Genomic DNA, 14,547 nt, shown 5'->3' on the forward strand with positions numbered 1-14,547 from the left:
GAGGCAAAGCCGAGTGTTTTAATAAATCTGAGCGTTGTAAAATGCCTACCGCATGAATAATGTATGCAACTTTTTGGCCGATGACTTAGTGGTGCTTGTTTTCGTCAATTTTTACATTTTTTTAAATTGTGTGGAATTTGTAAATAGGCTTTCTCTGCGTCAAACGTCAGATAAAATTAAAATCGTGACAGATAGTTCGATATGACTGCTGCTTATGCCACAAGATTGGCGCTCTCCAAACTCAATAAAAAAATCAATTGCTATTATTTTAAAACATTTAATAGATGCATATATGCGGTATCTTATTTTGGTGAACACAAGCTTTGTTAATGATGAGGTGTCAATTTTTTAAGGGTTTTAAAACTCTGAAAATTTCTGTGTTTATTACCGCACTTAATTTGGTAAATGACAGTTCAATGTGCAAAAATGAAAATACCATGGCTATCTAGGGGAAATGTGTCTGAGACGGCATACTTTTTGTAATCGCCTCATAAAAAATTAAAAAAAAAAAAATTTAATTTATTTCACCTCGGGCATTTTCTTAGTTAACACAAAACTATGTTTTGAAGCATATTTGAAACGATAACCTTTTTTGCATAAACTAATATTAACACTACGCCATCTCAACCGCACAAGCCATCTCATCTATATACTTAAGGGTGAGATGGCATACCATTAAAATTTTACAACAAAAACATTAACCAAATGAAAAAAAATAGAAAATATTTCTTAAACGTTTATTTATCAAAAAACAAAATAACATTTTCATAAACATATTCAAATGCCGTTAAAAAAACATTAAATACACTTCCAAAAATTAAATAATTAAAGAAAACAACTTTTTGAAAAAGAAACAAAATATTAGTTAACTCTGAAAGTACAATTTTTATTATTTGCAAAGATCACAAATAAACTGTTTTGCTTTTCGAACTAAGCCCGCACATTTTGTGTGGCTCCATTTTCTGCATTTCTGACATTGAATCCACATTTCGCCACTTTTGGAAACAGTGTATAATTCATTACAAAATATACACTCCATGATTGACGAGATGATTTTCTCCGATAAGGACCCATTTCTGACAAATAAAAACATAATCTCAATGGTGTAAAACAAATCAGTACAATAAAGACATGATGGCATACCATGCCATCTCATCTTTAGATTTACTGTGCCATCTCACATAAAAGTACGTTTAAATCGAAAGTGCACCTTTAAAGAATTATCTTGAATAAAACCGTTGGGTTTGTGGTCATGAATTTATGCGCAATTACAATAAAAATAAGAAATTACTACTAGAACCTTCAACTTATCTCAAAATAAATCTTACGAGAGTTTTTCTGAGACGGATAAAAGTTTTTAACACTTACCTGTTTCAACAGTTTGCTCAAACATGAAAACCATCTCGCCAGTTAACCTCAAATTACGTAGCATTTTCTACTTACGCCACAGTGACGTGATGGCGTTACTCAAAGCGCTAAATTCAAATTCGAACTTAGTAAAAACGATAGTATGCCATCTTATCTAACATGCCGTCTCAGACACATTTCCCCTACGATACGTAAATGTCAGTTTTACAGTTGTCGAGGCCAAAAAATAATTTTTTCACTAGCAGCCATCAAGCATGCAAATGTCGACTCATTTAGAGGTAGCAAATTCAACTTTTGCGACCACCGGTTCAAAAAGAAAAATTGAGGTTATGTACGTAATGTTTGATGTGATTATTTCTTAAAAAATGAACAAATGTGTGCTACAAACATTACTTGAGTATACGCACGGTAGTTGGTAGATGGTACAAGATAAAATGATTAACTCAGCGACAAGTGTAAACGGTTTTTTTTGTGTTGAAGATTTAGATCAAGTTTGATTAGAAATCAAAACAAAATCATGTTGCGTCAGAAAATTGAACGTTTATTTTTTCAATTTATTGTCTTACGGTTTCTACTAGTGAAAAAAATAGTATATTAACCACGGTTGCAAAGCCACTTCTAGACCTCGCGCTTCAGAGCCCTCGACGCTGCGCGTCTCGGGTTCTAATTTGCGCTCGGTCTAGAATGCTTGGCCTTGCAACCTTGGCCAATAATATGCTATTAAAGTGTCAGAAGCAAACATGAATCTTCTTTTTGTTATCTTTTGAAACGAAATGACAATGTTTTTTTGATAAGTATCTTTATAAATAAGTACAATTATATGCATAGAAATATAAATAATCTAAGTTGTTATGAATTATTTTGAAAAAGTGTTTGCCATAATGAAATCCAAATAATAAGTAGAACAATTTTTCCAAAATTCTTAAAATAAAAAATAGTAATATAAACACAACACATGGTAAGACTTGTTTACAACCTTCACTTCCTCTCAATAAAACAATATCTAAATAACAACGAGGGTTTGAATTTTAAAATGACGTAATCAGGTTATTATATCATATCTAATGTGCTCATATACTTTATTAATTTATTATAAATTAATGAGCCAGAAAAGATTTATTTCCGTTGCATTTAAAATAGTAAACAAATAAATAAAAAATGCAAATCCATTTTCTAATTCTAGTGTCTCATTCGACTCGTAATTTACTGTGTAATTCTCAAGGTAATTTCATTAAAGCATATTATATTGAAATTGCCTACTCATAAACTGCAGTCTATTGTCATTCCGGTTTGACTAATTCAATTTTATTTTATTTTGTTGATGAAAAAGTGACAACGTGTGGTCTTTTAATGATTACTGACCAAAAACGTTTCAATGGATGCAAAACAAAGTTAATGCATATTTCATTTCATTTACCTTCACAAAACATAATTTGTCACAGCAATTAAACAGTGCAACAGCGGCATGTTCTGCGGAAGATATAAACGATCCTCAACATTTCCATTATTATTTTAACTGCATAGTGCAAATGACTTTATAATTACGAGTATTGTAGATGGCATCTTTGTGACATAAACTGGCATAAAATTAGTCGTCTTGTTAGACATGCTTAAAAAATTTTGTAACCATTTTAAACTAGTCTACTTGCCCCGAAAATCCTAAACTGTGACTCATTTAAAATGCTTTTTAGGATTCTTATGTAAGAATGTATTTTGGTTCCTAATTATAGCAATTAAAGAGCGGAAATTCACTACTGTTTAATCAATTTTTTACAAACATTCACTTTTTTCGTTAATGATCCGGTTTCTTCACCACAATGTGTGATGCGGTTTTCTTTTCGACAGATCTAAGTGTCATTTGTGGTTACACAATTTACTGATCTCACTATTATTTACTAGAGACAAAAGGCTTGGTTCTAGATAACTTCCGGGTTAAAACAATTACAACATTTTAAACACATAAGCTTTGTTGGCGTGTTTATTGTGTCAAACTTGCACAACCAGTCTTTAAAAAAATACCGTAGGTTTATTTGATAGAATCAAAGAATATCGGGCGTGGAGAATAAAAATTTACGGTTAAAAAGACATGCTACATACAAAGCATGCAGCTTTCACACTTAGAAGAATAACGATGTTAGGTGTTTGTTAAACTGTGTCCAATTAAAACGATTAAGTTTGATGAAACCTACGAGTTTTGTAACTCAGCTTTTGATACGATAAAAGTAACATTTTTTTCTTAACAACTATCTCATTCACTTTTATGTCAGTAAAGATATTGGTTAGTAATTTTTTTCCTGTAAAATAATGAAGCAAAATTTTTGGTAATTTCACTTGTTATTCGCCTGGTACGCAATGACCATAACCTAACTGCACGAACTATCAAAGAAAGTTTCAACAATTCCAACGATGTACGAACGCATTGAGTGTACAAGAGAGAGTAGTTAACCATAACAGTGGGGAATCAACTGGCAACAATTGAAACGTGTGTGTCACGGATTTCTTTTAAGAACTATTAATAAATTTGCTAAAATAAACAAGAAAAAAAGTTTCTAGTTTATACAGTGGTGGTGAAATAGTGAACTGGAGGTGCTATGATTCAGGAAACTGGAATCATGTAAGTAGTGGTTTGGTCTGACATTCACTTATGCAATTGGACGAATTACCATTATGCATGTTTTTTATCTGTTTTTGTGGAGAATGCTCATGGGGCAATTATTGTTGTGCTTAGAACTTTGGTTTTGAGATAACACATTAACATTCACCATCTGTTTTGTACGGTAATTTTGGGATGGTGAATTAAATCAATTAAGCCTTGCTTCCTGCTCATGTTTCGACTAATGGCTTACGGGAGAGGCGATATTTTTTTTAATATTTAAAACATTCATGTTCGTTTATAATTGTTATTAGCTCTTATACTCTAAAGTAGCTTGGAGAAATTTGTTTGATTTTGTTAAAGCAAAATATTATTACATAACAACAAAACATGGGCGTTCAATGTCCTGCAATAAAATAACTTCATTAACTTGATTTGACAGCTTTCTCAGATTCGTAAGTAGGTATTGTGTTAAAATAATAATTATCGTTTTAGACATTTTTGTAATAGTTGGTGATTTCATTTAACATGTTTAGTTACTGAAAGTGAAAAAGTCTGTCCAAAGTAGAAATGTAGATCGAGGCTATTAAATAGTGCAATGTAGTTCAGTTGCATTTGCGTTTGCATTTCTTTATCTAAACTGGTTTAATTTGTATCCAAAGAAATTACAAAAACATACTTTCCTCAAAAGTCAGCAAACCCTCCTGGTTAACTTATGAATAGTTGTTATTCGACAAATGAAATTTGGTAAAAGTAAAGCAAGGTAAAAAACTGGATTGTAAATAAAAAAGAAAGATTCAAAATAGTGCTGATATTTAAGGTACATTAAACCTAACATTTTTAAATGCACCCATATATTTTGGATCAATAGCATGGTTGGAGAAAAAACATATTTTCAACTTCCTCCTTGTCCAGAATTAGATTTCTTTCTTTTATATGCCACATTAGGTTAAACACCTGATTATGTCACCTCATTCGAAACAAAAATGATACCCGACGTAAAATACTACTATATTTTATAATAGACATACTTATATGCCATATTCTACAAAAAAGATACATCTTATTTGTTTTTCAACAGACATTACATTGCTGTTCTTGTAAATTCCCCAATATTCTCAAGTTATGTCCCAAAGGGTCGCTATATTCTACACCTTGTTGATTTAAATTAAAATTATTCTGTGTTTTACACGCTTTTCATGGACGGAGGTGGCACTAAAATGATTGCTTTTCCGGCGTAAATGTAGCGTCACCCCTATAACGTCAGAATTTGTAAGCAACAGCGTGCCAACTCACGTTTCATTTTATTTTTGTATTATTTTACAATAAAGAACGCTGTATAGTGTACGACCACGTTTGCGTATTGTGTGTCCCGTCAAATTTTGCTGCACTGTATATCGTGGGTGATAGGCTACTTCCGAGGCATGGTTCAAATTATGATCAATAAAACTCATGGGATCAGTTCTAAGCAGTGGCGGCTCCTCGGGGTGGCCAGGGTGGGCAATGCCCACCCTATTTGATTTATTATGATACGAAGTAAAATATTGCTTTTTTTTCTTTTTTAAAATATTTTATATGTATATACAAATAATTATCGTCGTAAACATCATTTAAGCCAACGGCTTTTCTTCATTACATCCCGCAGTTTCCGCAACTGAGAAATTGCAGTTGTAAAAAAGTGCGTCAGGTTTCGGCGTTATACGGTTCATGTGAGGATGGGCTAGTCCACCCTGGTCCACCCTCTTGATTATAAGCAACGACATACGTTCGGTTTTCTATGTACGTAATTGAGAGTAAAGAATTCGAAACGCGCGTCTTTGCATATCCGTGTTTTCTTGCTTCAAGCGGGGCAGGACGCCCTGGCCTCAACGTATATCTCAAACGCTGCAGAATCGGATCTCTCGATATTCGATTCAAGGATTCAATAAATTAATTTCGATTTTTTTACTTCTTCTGTATTGTAAAAGTATAGAGGTAATTATTTTTATTACTCTATTGAAATATGGGTAAGGTAGTAAGGAAAATAATGTTATGCGAAAATTCTTGAATACTATTGTTATAGAAAAGAGCAACACCATAATAATTAATAAATACTTTTTCATATCAAATGAAAATTTGTAATAACCATATTCTTGTATGTATTATGACACCGTGTAAACTTTATAATGAATTATAAACTTAAAAATCCGAATAACCAATGATGAGAATAAGTAATACATTTATTACTGCAGTACGTATCTGACATGTGTATTTTTTTATTATTACATATGCATTTTTGTTTCATAAATATAACTGTAGCAGAGTCAACAAAAGTTAAATATACGCTTAATTTATTATTTAATTCAGACTGTCCGCACAGGTTTGTTACGCGTTCGCTCTAGCATGGGTGGGCAAATCCACCCTGAAAATCGGAAGCACTCAGCATGGTTCGTCCTCGTCGGAGACACGACTCAATTGAATTCAGTCAGATCAGAAACTGCAGTCAGGATAGTGCATTTAATTATAAAATGTAGTTTATTCAAATTACCAAATAGTTAGGCGGGTACCAAAGTAGGTACTTTCTAGCAATTTTTTTTAATGGCAAATCCTACTGTAAGCTGTGCAAATAATATTAGAGAGGTGGTAAAGAAGGCATTAAAGACATTGAGTTTTTGTTTTTAATAAATAAATTCAGTAGTATGGAACTTGATATTTATGAATTATTTGTTTATAAATTAAGATCATGTCCCGAAATGAAACAATTGGCCATCACAAACTCTCGTGGCAGTAATAAAGTCTTTAATCAAAGTTCGGACAATAAATATTAGGTACCTATTGGTTGGTTGATCGGTAGTGAAACAGCAAACAAAGCTGTTGGAATTATCTGCTATTTAACATAAAATTAAATTACGAACACTTTAGAATTCCACAAGAAGAGCGATATAAAATATATCGCTACTGCTTTACAAAAACATGAGCAATATGAATAAACGAAAATTAGGTACTTGGAAAACGAAGTGAAACTATAGAAAATTCTCTTAAAGTCGGCGTTTATTCGATATGATAATTTTCTTGGCTACACAAAAACATACATTTCGGGGACAAGATGAATCGCAAATTTCTCTTAAAGTAAATTCGATGATAAATTTAAAAAGTTTTTTGGAGGAGTCTTTGGTAATTAGTGGTCTTTAGAACGATTATTTTGGAATTATTTTTATTTTATTTGTTATTGTTAACTTTGTTAGTATTTTGAGAATTTATGTTTTGTTTGATTTGGCATTTTTAATTTTGCTTTTACAATAATTTTCCAAATTGCTGCTTTTTCTAAGTGTAGCTTATCTCAAAGGTTTAAAATTTAATGTTTTCTCGTCATGTTATTTCAAAATTTTTACATGTTGGGATCATTATTTGAGTTTATAGTTCTATAAACTCCTAACAAATCTATTTATGTGCTGAACCTTTTTTTTGCTCCTCTTTCCTCTTCTAGCAAGAGTCTTCGACGTTCTCGTTGGTTCTTGCTGACCGACATTGTAAGTAACATTTATAAAATTAAAATAATATATATGTAATATACATAAAATATTTGTTATATTATATTGATTGACATGCAGCACCAAAACAAAAACACGTTCTCACAAAAATGATTAATTATATATATGTATATATTTTTTTTCATAGATGTTCTAACGTACCTATAATGCTTTGCCCACTCATCAAAAATCACCACGAGCCGCCACTGGTTCTAAGGCTTTAATATATATGTACAACGAGATCTTTTAACGATGTACAAGGTGGTGAACTGTCTCATTTTATCGAAATCTTTTTCCAAACTCTTTATTGTTCGTCAAAGAAAACCCAAAAAGAAGGATAATTTTACATTCATTTTTTGACAGGTCTAATAGGACAAAAACGCCTAAGACTGCACAGTAAACTAATAATGCCCAAGACCATTTAAATAAAAAGTGAAAATGTCACATTCTTGGCTACCACTTTTCATCGTTTTGCTTCGGACACGGTTAAACAAATTGAAAACAATTTTTTTCTTTTATTTTTACATGTTCAGTTGCTAATTAATATCGTTCATCTTTTACATTTTTGCCTTATTATACTAAGGAAATTTGATTTTTATTTTATCTTATTTGTGTCAAGTAGGTTGAAATAAGGCATAAGGTACAAAATAATGAAACTGAAAGTATATTGTCTTATTGTTTCTAATAACAGAGGAAGTGGAATATGAAAATATTTAGAGATAGATTATATTTGCATCTATAAAAAAATTGTTCAACACATATAACCATACTATGAAACACATCCAATACGTGCACGTTTTGTACCAACCTACAAATTTAAGAATTCATTGTTACAGAGTGAAATACGTCACCACTAATTTGTAGCGATTTCAGACTTTGAAAATACCCTGAGGTCGGTGAATATTTGTTGCCTTTTATAGATCGATTAATGGAATAAATTTCAGTTTGTTTACTTTCCACGTTTTGTGTATCTTGGATGATCTTTTTACGCTGCCGTTAACGTTTTAATTTTTAAGAGGAATAACGAATTAATACACTGCCATTAATTTTTTGCTTGTTATTTAAGCTGTTTGTGAGCTTCATACAATACTTTTGTACTTTTGGAGATAAAACAAGAATCTTGTTTTTGTCCTTTTTACTTCCCGAGCGTAAGGGAAGGAAGTACTGTAATCGAATCCGTCGGTCGACTCTCAACTTTTACGTTTTTTCGACCTTTCATGACCCCTAGAGGACGAAGGAATAGGTTTTCGGTTTCCGTCTGTCTGTCTGTCCCTCTGTCTGCCGTCCGGATTTTTATTACACAGAGATAATATCCAAAAGTACTGGGCCGATTGTTGTCAAATTTTGTATTTATATTAGGAATATCATGTAGATGTTGTTTAATCATCCCCACCAATAATGTGATGACCTCACTTCAAAATTGCACATAGTAAAAGAGTTTTAAATTGTATAAAATAACATAGTAATGTAGTTTATGACTCCGTGTTGAGTTTTTACCCGAAACGTCGCGATTTTTGGGAAAAAAAAAATCAAAAGTGTAAAACAACATTTTGCAATTTAATTTTGACTCTGGGAAACCTATGCTTTGAAATCTGAAACGTTTTAAAGTTATCATAAGCATCGTAATTTTTTTATCATAATGTATTTGCTTATCCCCCCAAAAAATTGATGACGTCAATTAATAATTTTGCCAAAAAAATACTATCTTAAAATGTGCAAAATATGATGAGTCTATATTTGTGATTTTCATTCCATTCATATGTTTTAGATTTGCTAAATTGTTAATCAAAATATATCCGTTTATTTCCCCCAAAATATTGATGAAGTCTACTCAAAATTTTGCCCAATAAATTCTACCCAAAATGCGCAAAAATTTTTTTTTACTTGTGATTTATCCTTGCAATCATATTTTTTAGATTTTTAATGAATTAGTCAATATATTTTATTGATTAAATCAGGAACGCCCCATTTCATGTTTCCAGAAAGTTTTGGGAATCCAATACTGTTATTTAATTTTTCAGTAGCAGCCATAATCTTAGTACGCCTTCGCCTCCAGTTTTAACTATTTCATACTTGGGGAACCAGTTGAGTAATTGTTAGTGCTGCGCTAATATTTGCAAACATATATTCACGATCGTCAAATAAAGTTTGAAAACGTGATTCTACCATACAATTATTATTAACAGAACAACGATAGCTACGAGCTGTGTGAAGAACGATTGGCTGCAGCGGATATTACTCCATTTTATTTTTAATAAATCACGAAACTATAATTTTGATGATGAAATTGGACCATTTAAACAGAATTTAATTAGAGTGTGCATAAATAAATACTATAATTACAACATTTAGCAACCAAAATTGTACTGCCTTTTTTAAATAGTGTTGGTAGTATTTTTTCACCTAAGGTATCTACTTACTCACACGTTATAATTAAATGGGGTACTGATTTTAAATTACCAAAATAACACAGGATCAAAATTTAAAAAACATTTTTAATTTATTTTTCATTTGAAAAGTAAAACTGGGCAGCGGACAATGTCGTGTTATGTCCAAGGAACAATGCAGATACTAATTAATATAAACTACATACTATTATAATAATAAGTATAATTCTAAACTAGTGATACTAAACAATAAACTAAGCAGTCTGGAAGGCGTCGACGGCAATCTTAAAATTAGCTAATACGAAAGTACTCTCTACAATATAAGGAGTTGAATTGTATGTGTCGAAAATTCCGTTTGGTAAGAAGAGCTGCCTAATTCTGGTCCGAAAGTTCTCTTTCTGCAGTTTAATAGATGACCTCGAGTTCGAAGATCAACGGAGGTGGAAAGGAGTAGACGAATGGATGATCCTACAGTGCTGAAAGCTTTAAAAGTTGTAATTGCATCGCCCCGGATTTTCCGGTATTCCATTGTAGGTAACGTTTTAGCCTATCTTCGTATTTAGGACGACGACAACTAAAAGGGACGCGGCTAATACGGCGTTGTAGAGATTTTATCGCCTGCTTATCTCTTATTACTAGGACAGGGTGCTAAACAGCGCTACCATACTCGAGCAAGGGTCTCACTTATTACCTATGCAATTTTGCTATCGTTGCAGCGGATGCGTGGTAGTTAAATTTACCTAAATCTACTTGCGAGTCAACATCTTTTAATAAATGAGATTTCAGGAGGAATAACTTTATTGCCTATTACCTATTATTTTACATTTTTGCAAAATTGTAAGTGAAAAATACAAGCTTATAGAGTTTCAAAATTGAATTTCAACGAAATTCCTGACTTTCAATTTGGAACACTTACCTAACTGTAATATGACGGTAGAAGGAAGATGAAAGGTAGAAACCTTCACGATATAATTACTAGGAAAACAGAAAACAATGTATACTAGAGAACGAGAAAATGTTTTTTTAACAAATGTAAGTGGAGTGCACTTGAACTTATTTTTTTACTTTAGTTGAGGGATCAAATCTTTAGTTTTTAATACACAAAATTTAAAAATTGGCAAAAACACTATACTCTTAAAGAATTTTTAACTCGAAAAGTTATGCAACTTAATGAAAAGCTGCCTACTGCAGTTTCGACCTCCTTTGACATCATCATCATCATCATTCATCAGTATATCACATTATAATGGTTATGTAACACTGGATAGTAATTTAACTCTACATGCTTATGCCAGGCGAATTATAATAGTGAGATGTCGGTAGTGACCGCTGGGTTCCATTTTGTCGCAACTTTAGCACTATAAGCCAACGTTTTCCGTAAATAAAGGGATGACTTCAGTGATGGCACTAGAAGTCCAGCGTCCACTTGGACTCTTGTCCGAGAAGTAGCTGTTTCCATCCACTGGGGTTGGTCTAATTACTAAGTACGCAAATATTTGCTTCTGTACGAAAGTTGGTACCTATACTTGGAAACCCACTGATTTTGTGGGTATTTTAAGAAATGCTTTATTTAGTACAGGGTTATTATAAATGTTTTTTAGACATCAAAATTAGATTAGATTAGCGATTTACCGCTCTCAATATAGTGATCGATGTTGGCGAAATGTACATATAGCTTTTTGGTTTTTGTTTGTTTATTTATTTGTTACTATCTTCACCCATTATTATTATTTTTCGTTATGTAATTACGACGCCGACGGTCTGAGTTAGCTAAAACATTAGACTTTATGACAAATTCGATGTAATTTTAAAATAAAAATTAACTCTAGTTACATGTTTTGAATTATGTTGGTAAAAATGAAAAAGTCCCCAAAATAGTGAAATTGGTCTATAAGGATTGGCAGTTACGTCAATGACAAATTCAAATTTTGAGAAATTTTTGAATTGGGACTGTAGTTTTAAAGCGGTAAAATGCCGCAAACAAGGAACGTTTTTAGAAGCACGATTAAAAACAGGGATGACAAAATGCGCTGGTCTTTGACATAAGCGAAAGACAACTGTAGACAACTTCGGTAGAAAACTATTTGACTCATGGCATTTAAAAAATTACTTACTTTTTCCAATAGTGGGGAAGGAAGGGAAAAACGGTTAAATTTCACGACGAATACTTTAAGGAAGAATTGAAAAGACAAATTCTGGAATATAATAAGCGCACTTGTCATTAATGTCATTTGTAACTTGTTATCCTTTTATTGTTTTAACGTTTTTCAAGTGTGAATTACAGTAGTTCTCGTTTATCGAAGCTTAAGGGCCGGTTGCATAAACGCAAATCAAAGTTAATCTCTGATTAACTCCATAGTAACGATTGTTATTATCATAGTTACAATTGTTCTTAATCAGAGATTAAATTTGATTTGCGTTTATGCAACCGGCCCTAAAACAACAAAACATTCGTTTTCAACTCTTGGTGCTTGTGTACGAAAATTTTGTTTTTGTGCTACGAAGCGAAGACCGTGAAAGTGTTGTTGAACAAGACACTTTCATTGTTATGTCTTGTTATCGCAATTGGACATTCGTAAGCGAAGAGTGGGTGTTTTCTGCAACCGCTTGTAAGCAAGAATATATGGCCAAATACCGTGATTTAATAATTCAAGAAACATTGTTAGAAGCTCACATTAGATTTTATCAACACATCTGAGGAAGTTGTTGATGACTTGTGCAGAATCCGCAAGCATGGCTATTGACGAAAGGATTACAGAACGTTTTTGAAATGAAAATGAGAGGAGAGGAGAAACATTTACTATGATCTTTAACCACAATAAATTTGTTTCTTTTTATTGTAATGAATTTATTTTTTAATAACATATGAAACATTCAGGCAACCAGTTATATAGATGCGTGTGGTCTTTGTCATGCGTCCTTGGGATTTAGTAAAGTTTAAATCTGAGAGACGACATGTATTCCTGACCTACTTTGACCTTATAATCATTTATAGAAATCCTGTATATGATGATCTTACTTGACTACAAAAAGAATTAAGTATTTTAAAATCCGCTTGAAATACAAAAGGGGGTATTAAAAAACTAAATTAACTTATTTACATGAAACGTGGAGATATAGAAATGGTTCTCAAGTAAAACCATGGATCGGCTACGAAAACGTTAAAGTTAGGAAAAGTGATAGACAGCATTTCTTTGGATTTCTTGATGCCTGTAGCAATCGGATTATTTATAAATTATGTGTTACAATTTTTTGTGGAAGAATAGAGAAACGTACGCCCTTTATTGTGGTATCAATTAAATAAAATTTTAATATACAGTGTGTTTATAAAAAAATCCTGAAACTTTACAAATTTCAAATATTGATATTCGAGTTTTTTCAAACATAATACCCTCTATTTCGTTGTTGTATCTTACCCTAATTTTTGTCTTAATTCTTCGAATAGGTCGATGTGTCTCTTAACAAAGTAAAAAATCGCAGTAACCCTCAATTTTAAATATAGAAAATACTGTGGAATAGCGTGGCATCATAGCATCGATATTCCAAAAGTAAACTATACATTCTGTATAATTAAAACTAATTTTAAAGTATATTCTTCAAAGAGCGCCCACTTCGCGACTCACCTATATGTTGTAATACAAGTAAATATTTCAGGGCACATTTTTAATGTAAACTGGAACCAGTTGACTATCGTCTACAAGTTAGTAGGTATATCATACCCTGAGAGTTATTCTTTTATTTTTGCGTTTGTAATAAGTATTGATTATGATTACATTACATACCAGGGCTACGTTAATACAATTTTTGTACACGGAAATAACAATATCATCACAATAATAATAATAAGTCGTGAAAGTGAAGAACTGACAAGAATTAATTAGGAATCCATAGATTTTTCATAATGCCGTAAAAAACTGGTCGAATGTTATCTCGGCAGAACTTCCCTCGCCCCTAAAATACAGTGGAACAAATACAGCTTCGAAAAATTATAAAATTTAACTTTGACAATTCCATTTTGTGTGAGAATCCCTACGAGCTAAAACTGATAAATGTGTAGGTATGTTAAATTGCAGGTAAAAAAGCTATCATTTTGAATAGGTGTAGTATAATACTATTAATAACAGTATTACTGTATTCCCAAATTTTCGGGAAAGTGGAGTGGGCAATAAAACATATTGCCTCATTCATTATCACTATTATCAGTTTTTCAATAACTCTGTGTAAGTAATTCTAAAAACTATGAATGCATTGATAAACCACAAAAATAGATTCTTAATATTGTGCATATTTTACATTTGTTCGAAAAATTTTTGAGATGACAAATTTTAATTAACGATTGACTATGCTTACGATGACCATAAAAAGTTTTGCAAGATTTCAAACTATTCGGTTTTGCAATTTCAAAATTAAATTGTAAAATGTTGTTATAAAATGTTGATTGTTTTTCCACAAATCTGGATGACTATGGTAAAAACACGAATTCATAAACTACAAGTGGAGGAATATGTTATTTTATAAAATTTAAGGAACAGTCACTATTGTGGGATATCCCTAACATACATTAAAAATTTTTGACAACAATCGTCTCAGTAGTCTAGGCGATCATCTGTCTAATAAAATCAACACGGACAGACGGCAGACAGACAGACGGAAACGAGAGACCTATTCTTTCGTACTCTAGAGTCGGTTA

General features: G+C 31.9%; 1 protein-coding gene across 2 annotated transcripts in view; it reads left to right on the forward strand.

Moving 5' to 3' along the window:
• The first annotated feature begins 3,797 nt into the window (after nucleotides 1-3,797).
• LOC135131216 (uncharacterized protein) overlaps nucleotides 3,798-14,547 on the forward strand; it is a 46,743-nt gene continuing 35,993 nt past the window's right edge. Inside the window, exon 1 of one of the 2 annotated variants that reach the window (XM_064058832.1) lies at nucleotides 3,798-3,982. In XM_064058832.1, the coding sequence (XP_063914902.1) occupies nucleotides 3,960-3,982 (23 nt within the window). In that variant the 5' untranslated portion in view covers nucleotides 3,798-3,959. The remainder of the gene's footprint in view (nucleotides 3,983-14,547) is intronic. The other variant, XM_064058841.1, reaches the window with a different exon arrangement.

The sequence above is a fragment of the Zophobas morio genome, unplaced genomic scaffold (genome assembly GCF_036711695.1).
Source record: "Zophobas morio isolate AGI-343-1 ecotype UQ-CSIRO unplaced genomic scaffold, CSIRO_AGI_Zmor_V1 ptg000002l, whole genome shotgun sequence".
Classification (NCBI taxonomy): domain Eukaryota; kingdom Metazoa; phylum Arthropoda; class Insecta; order Coleoptera; family Tenebrionidae; genus Zophobas; species Zophobas morio.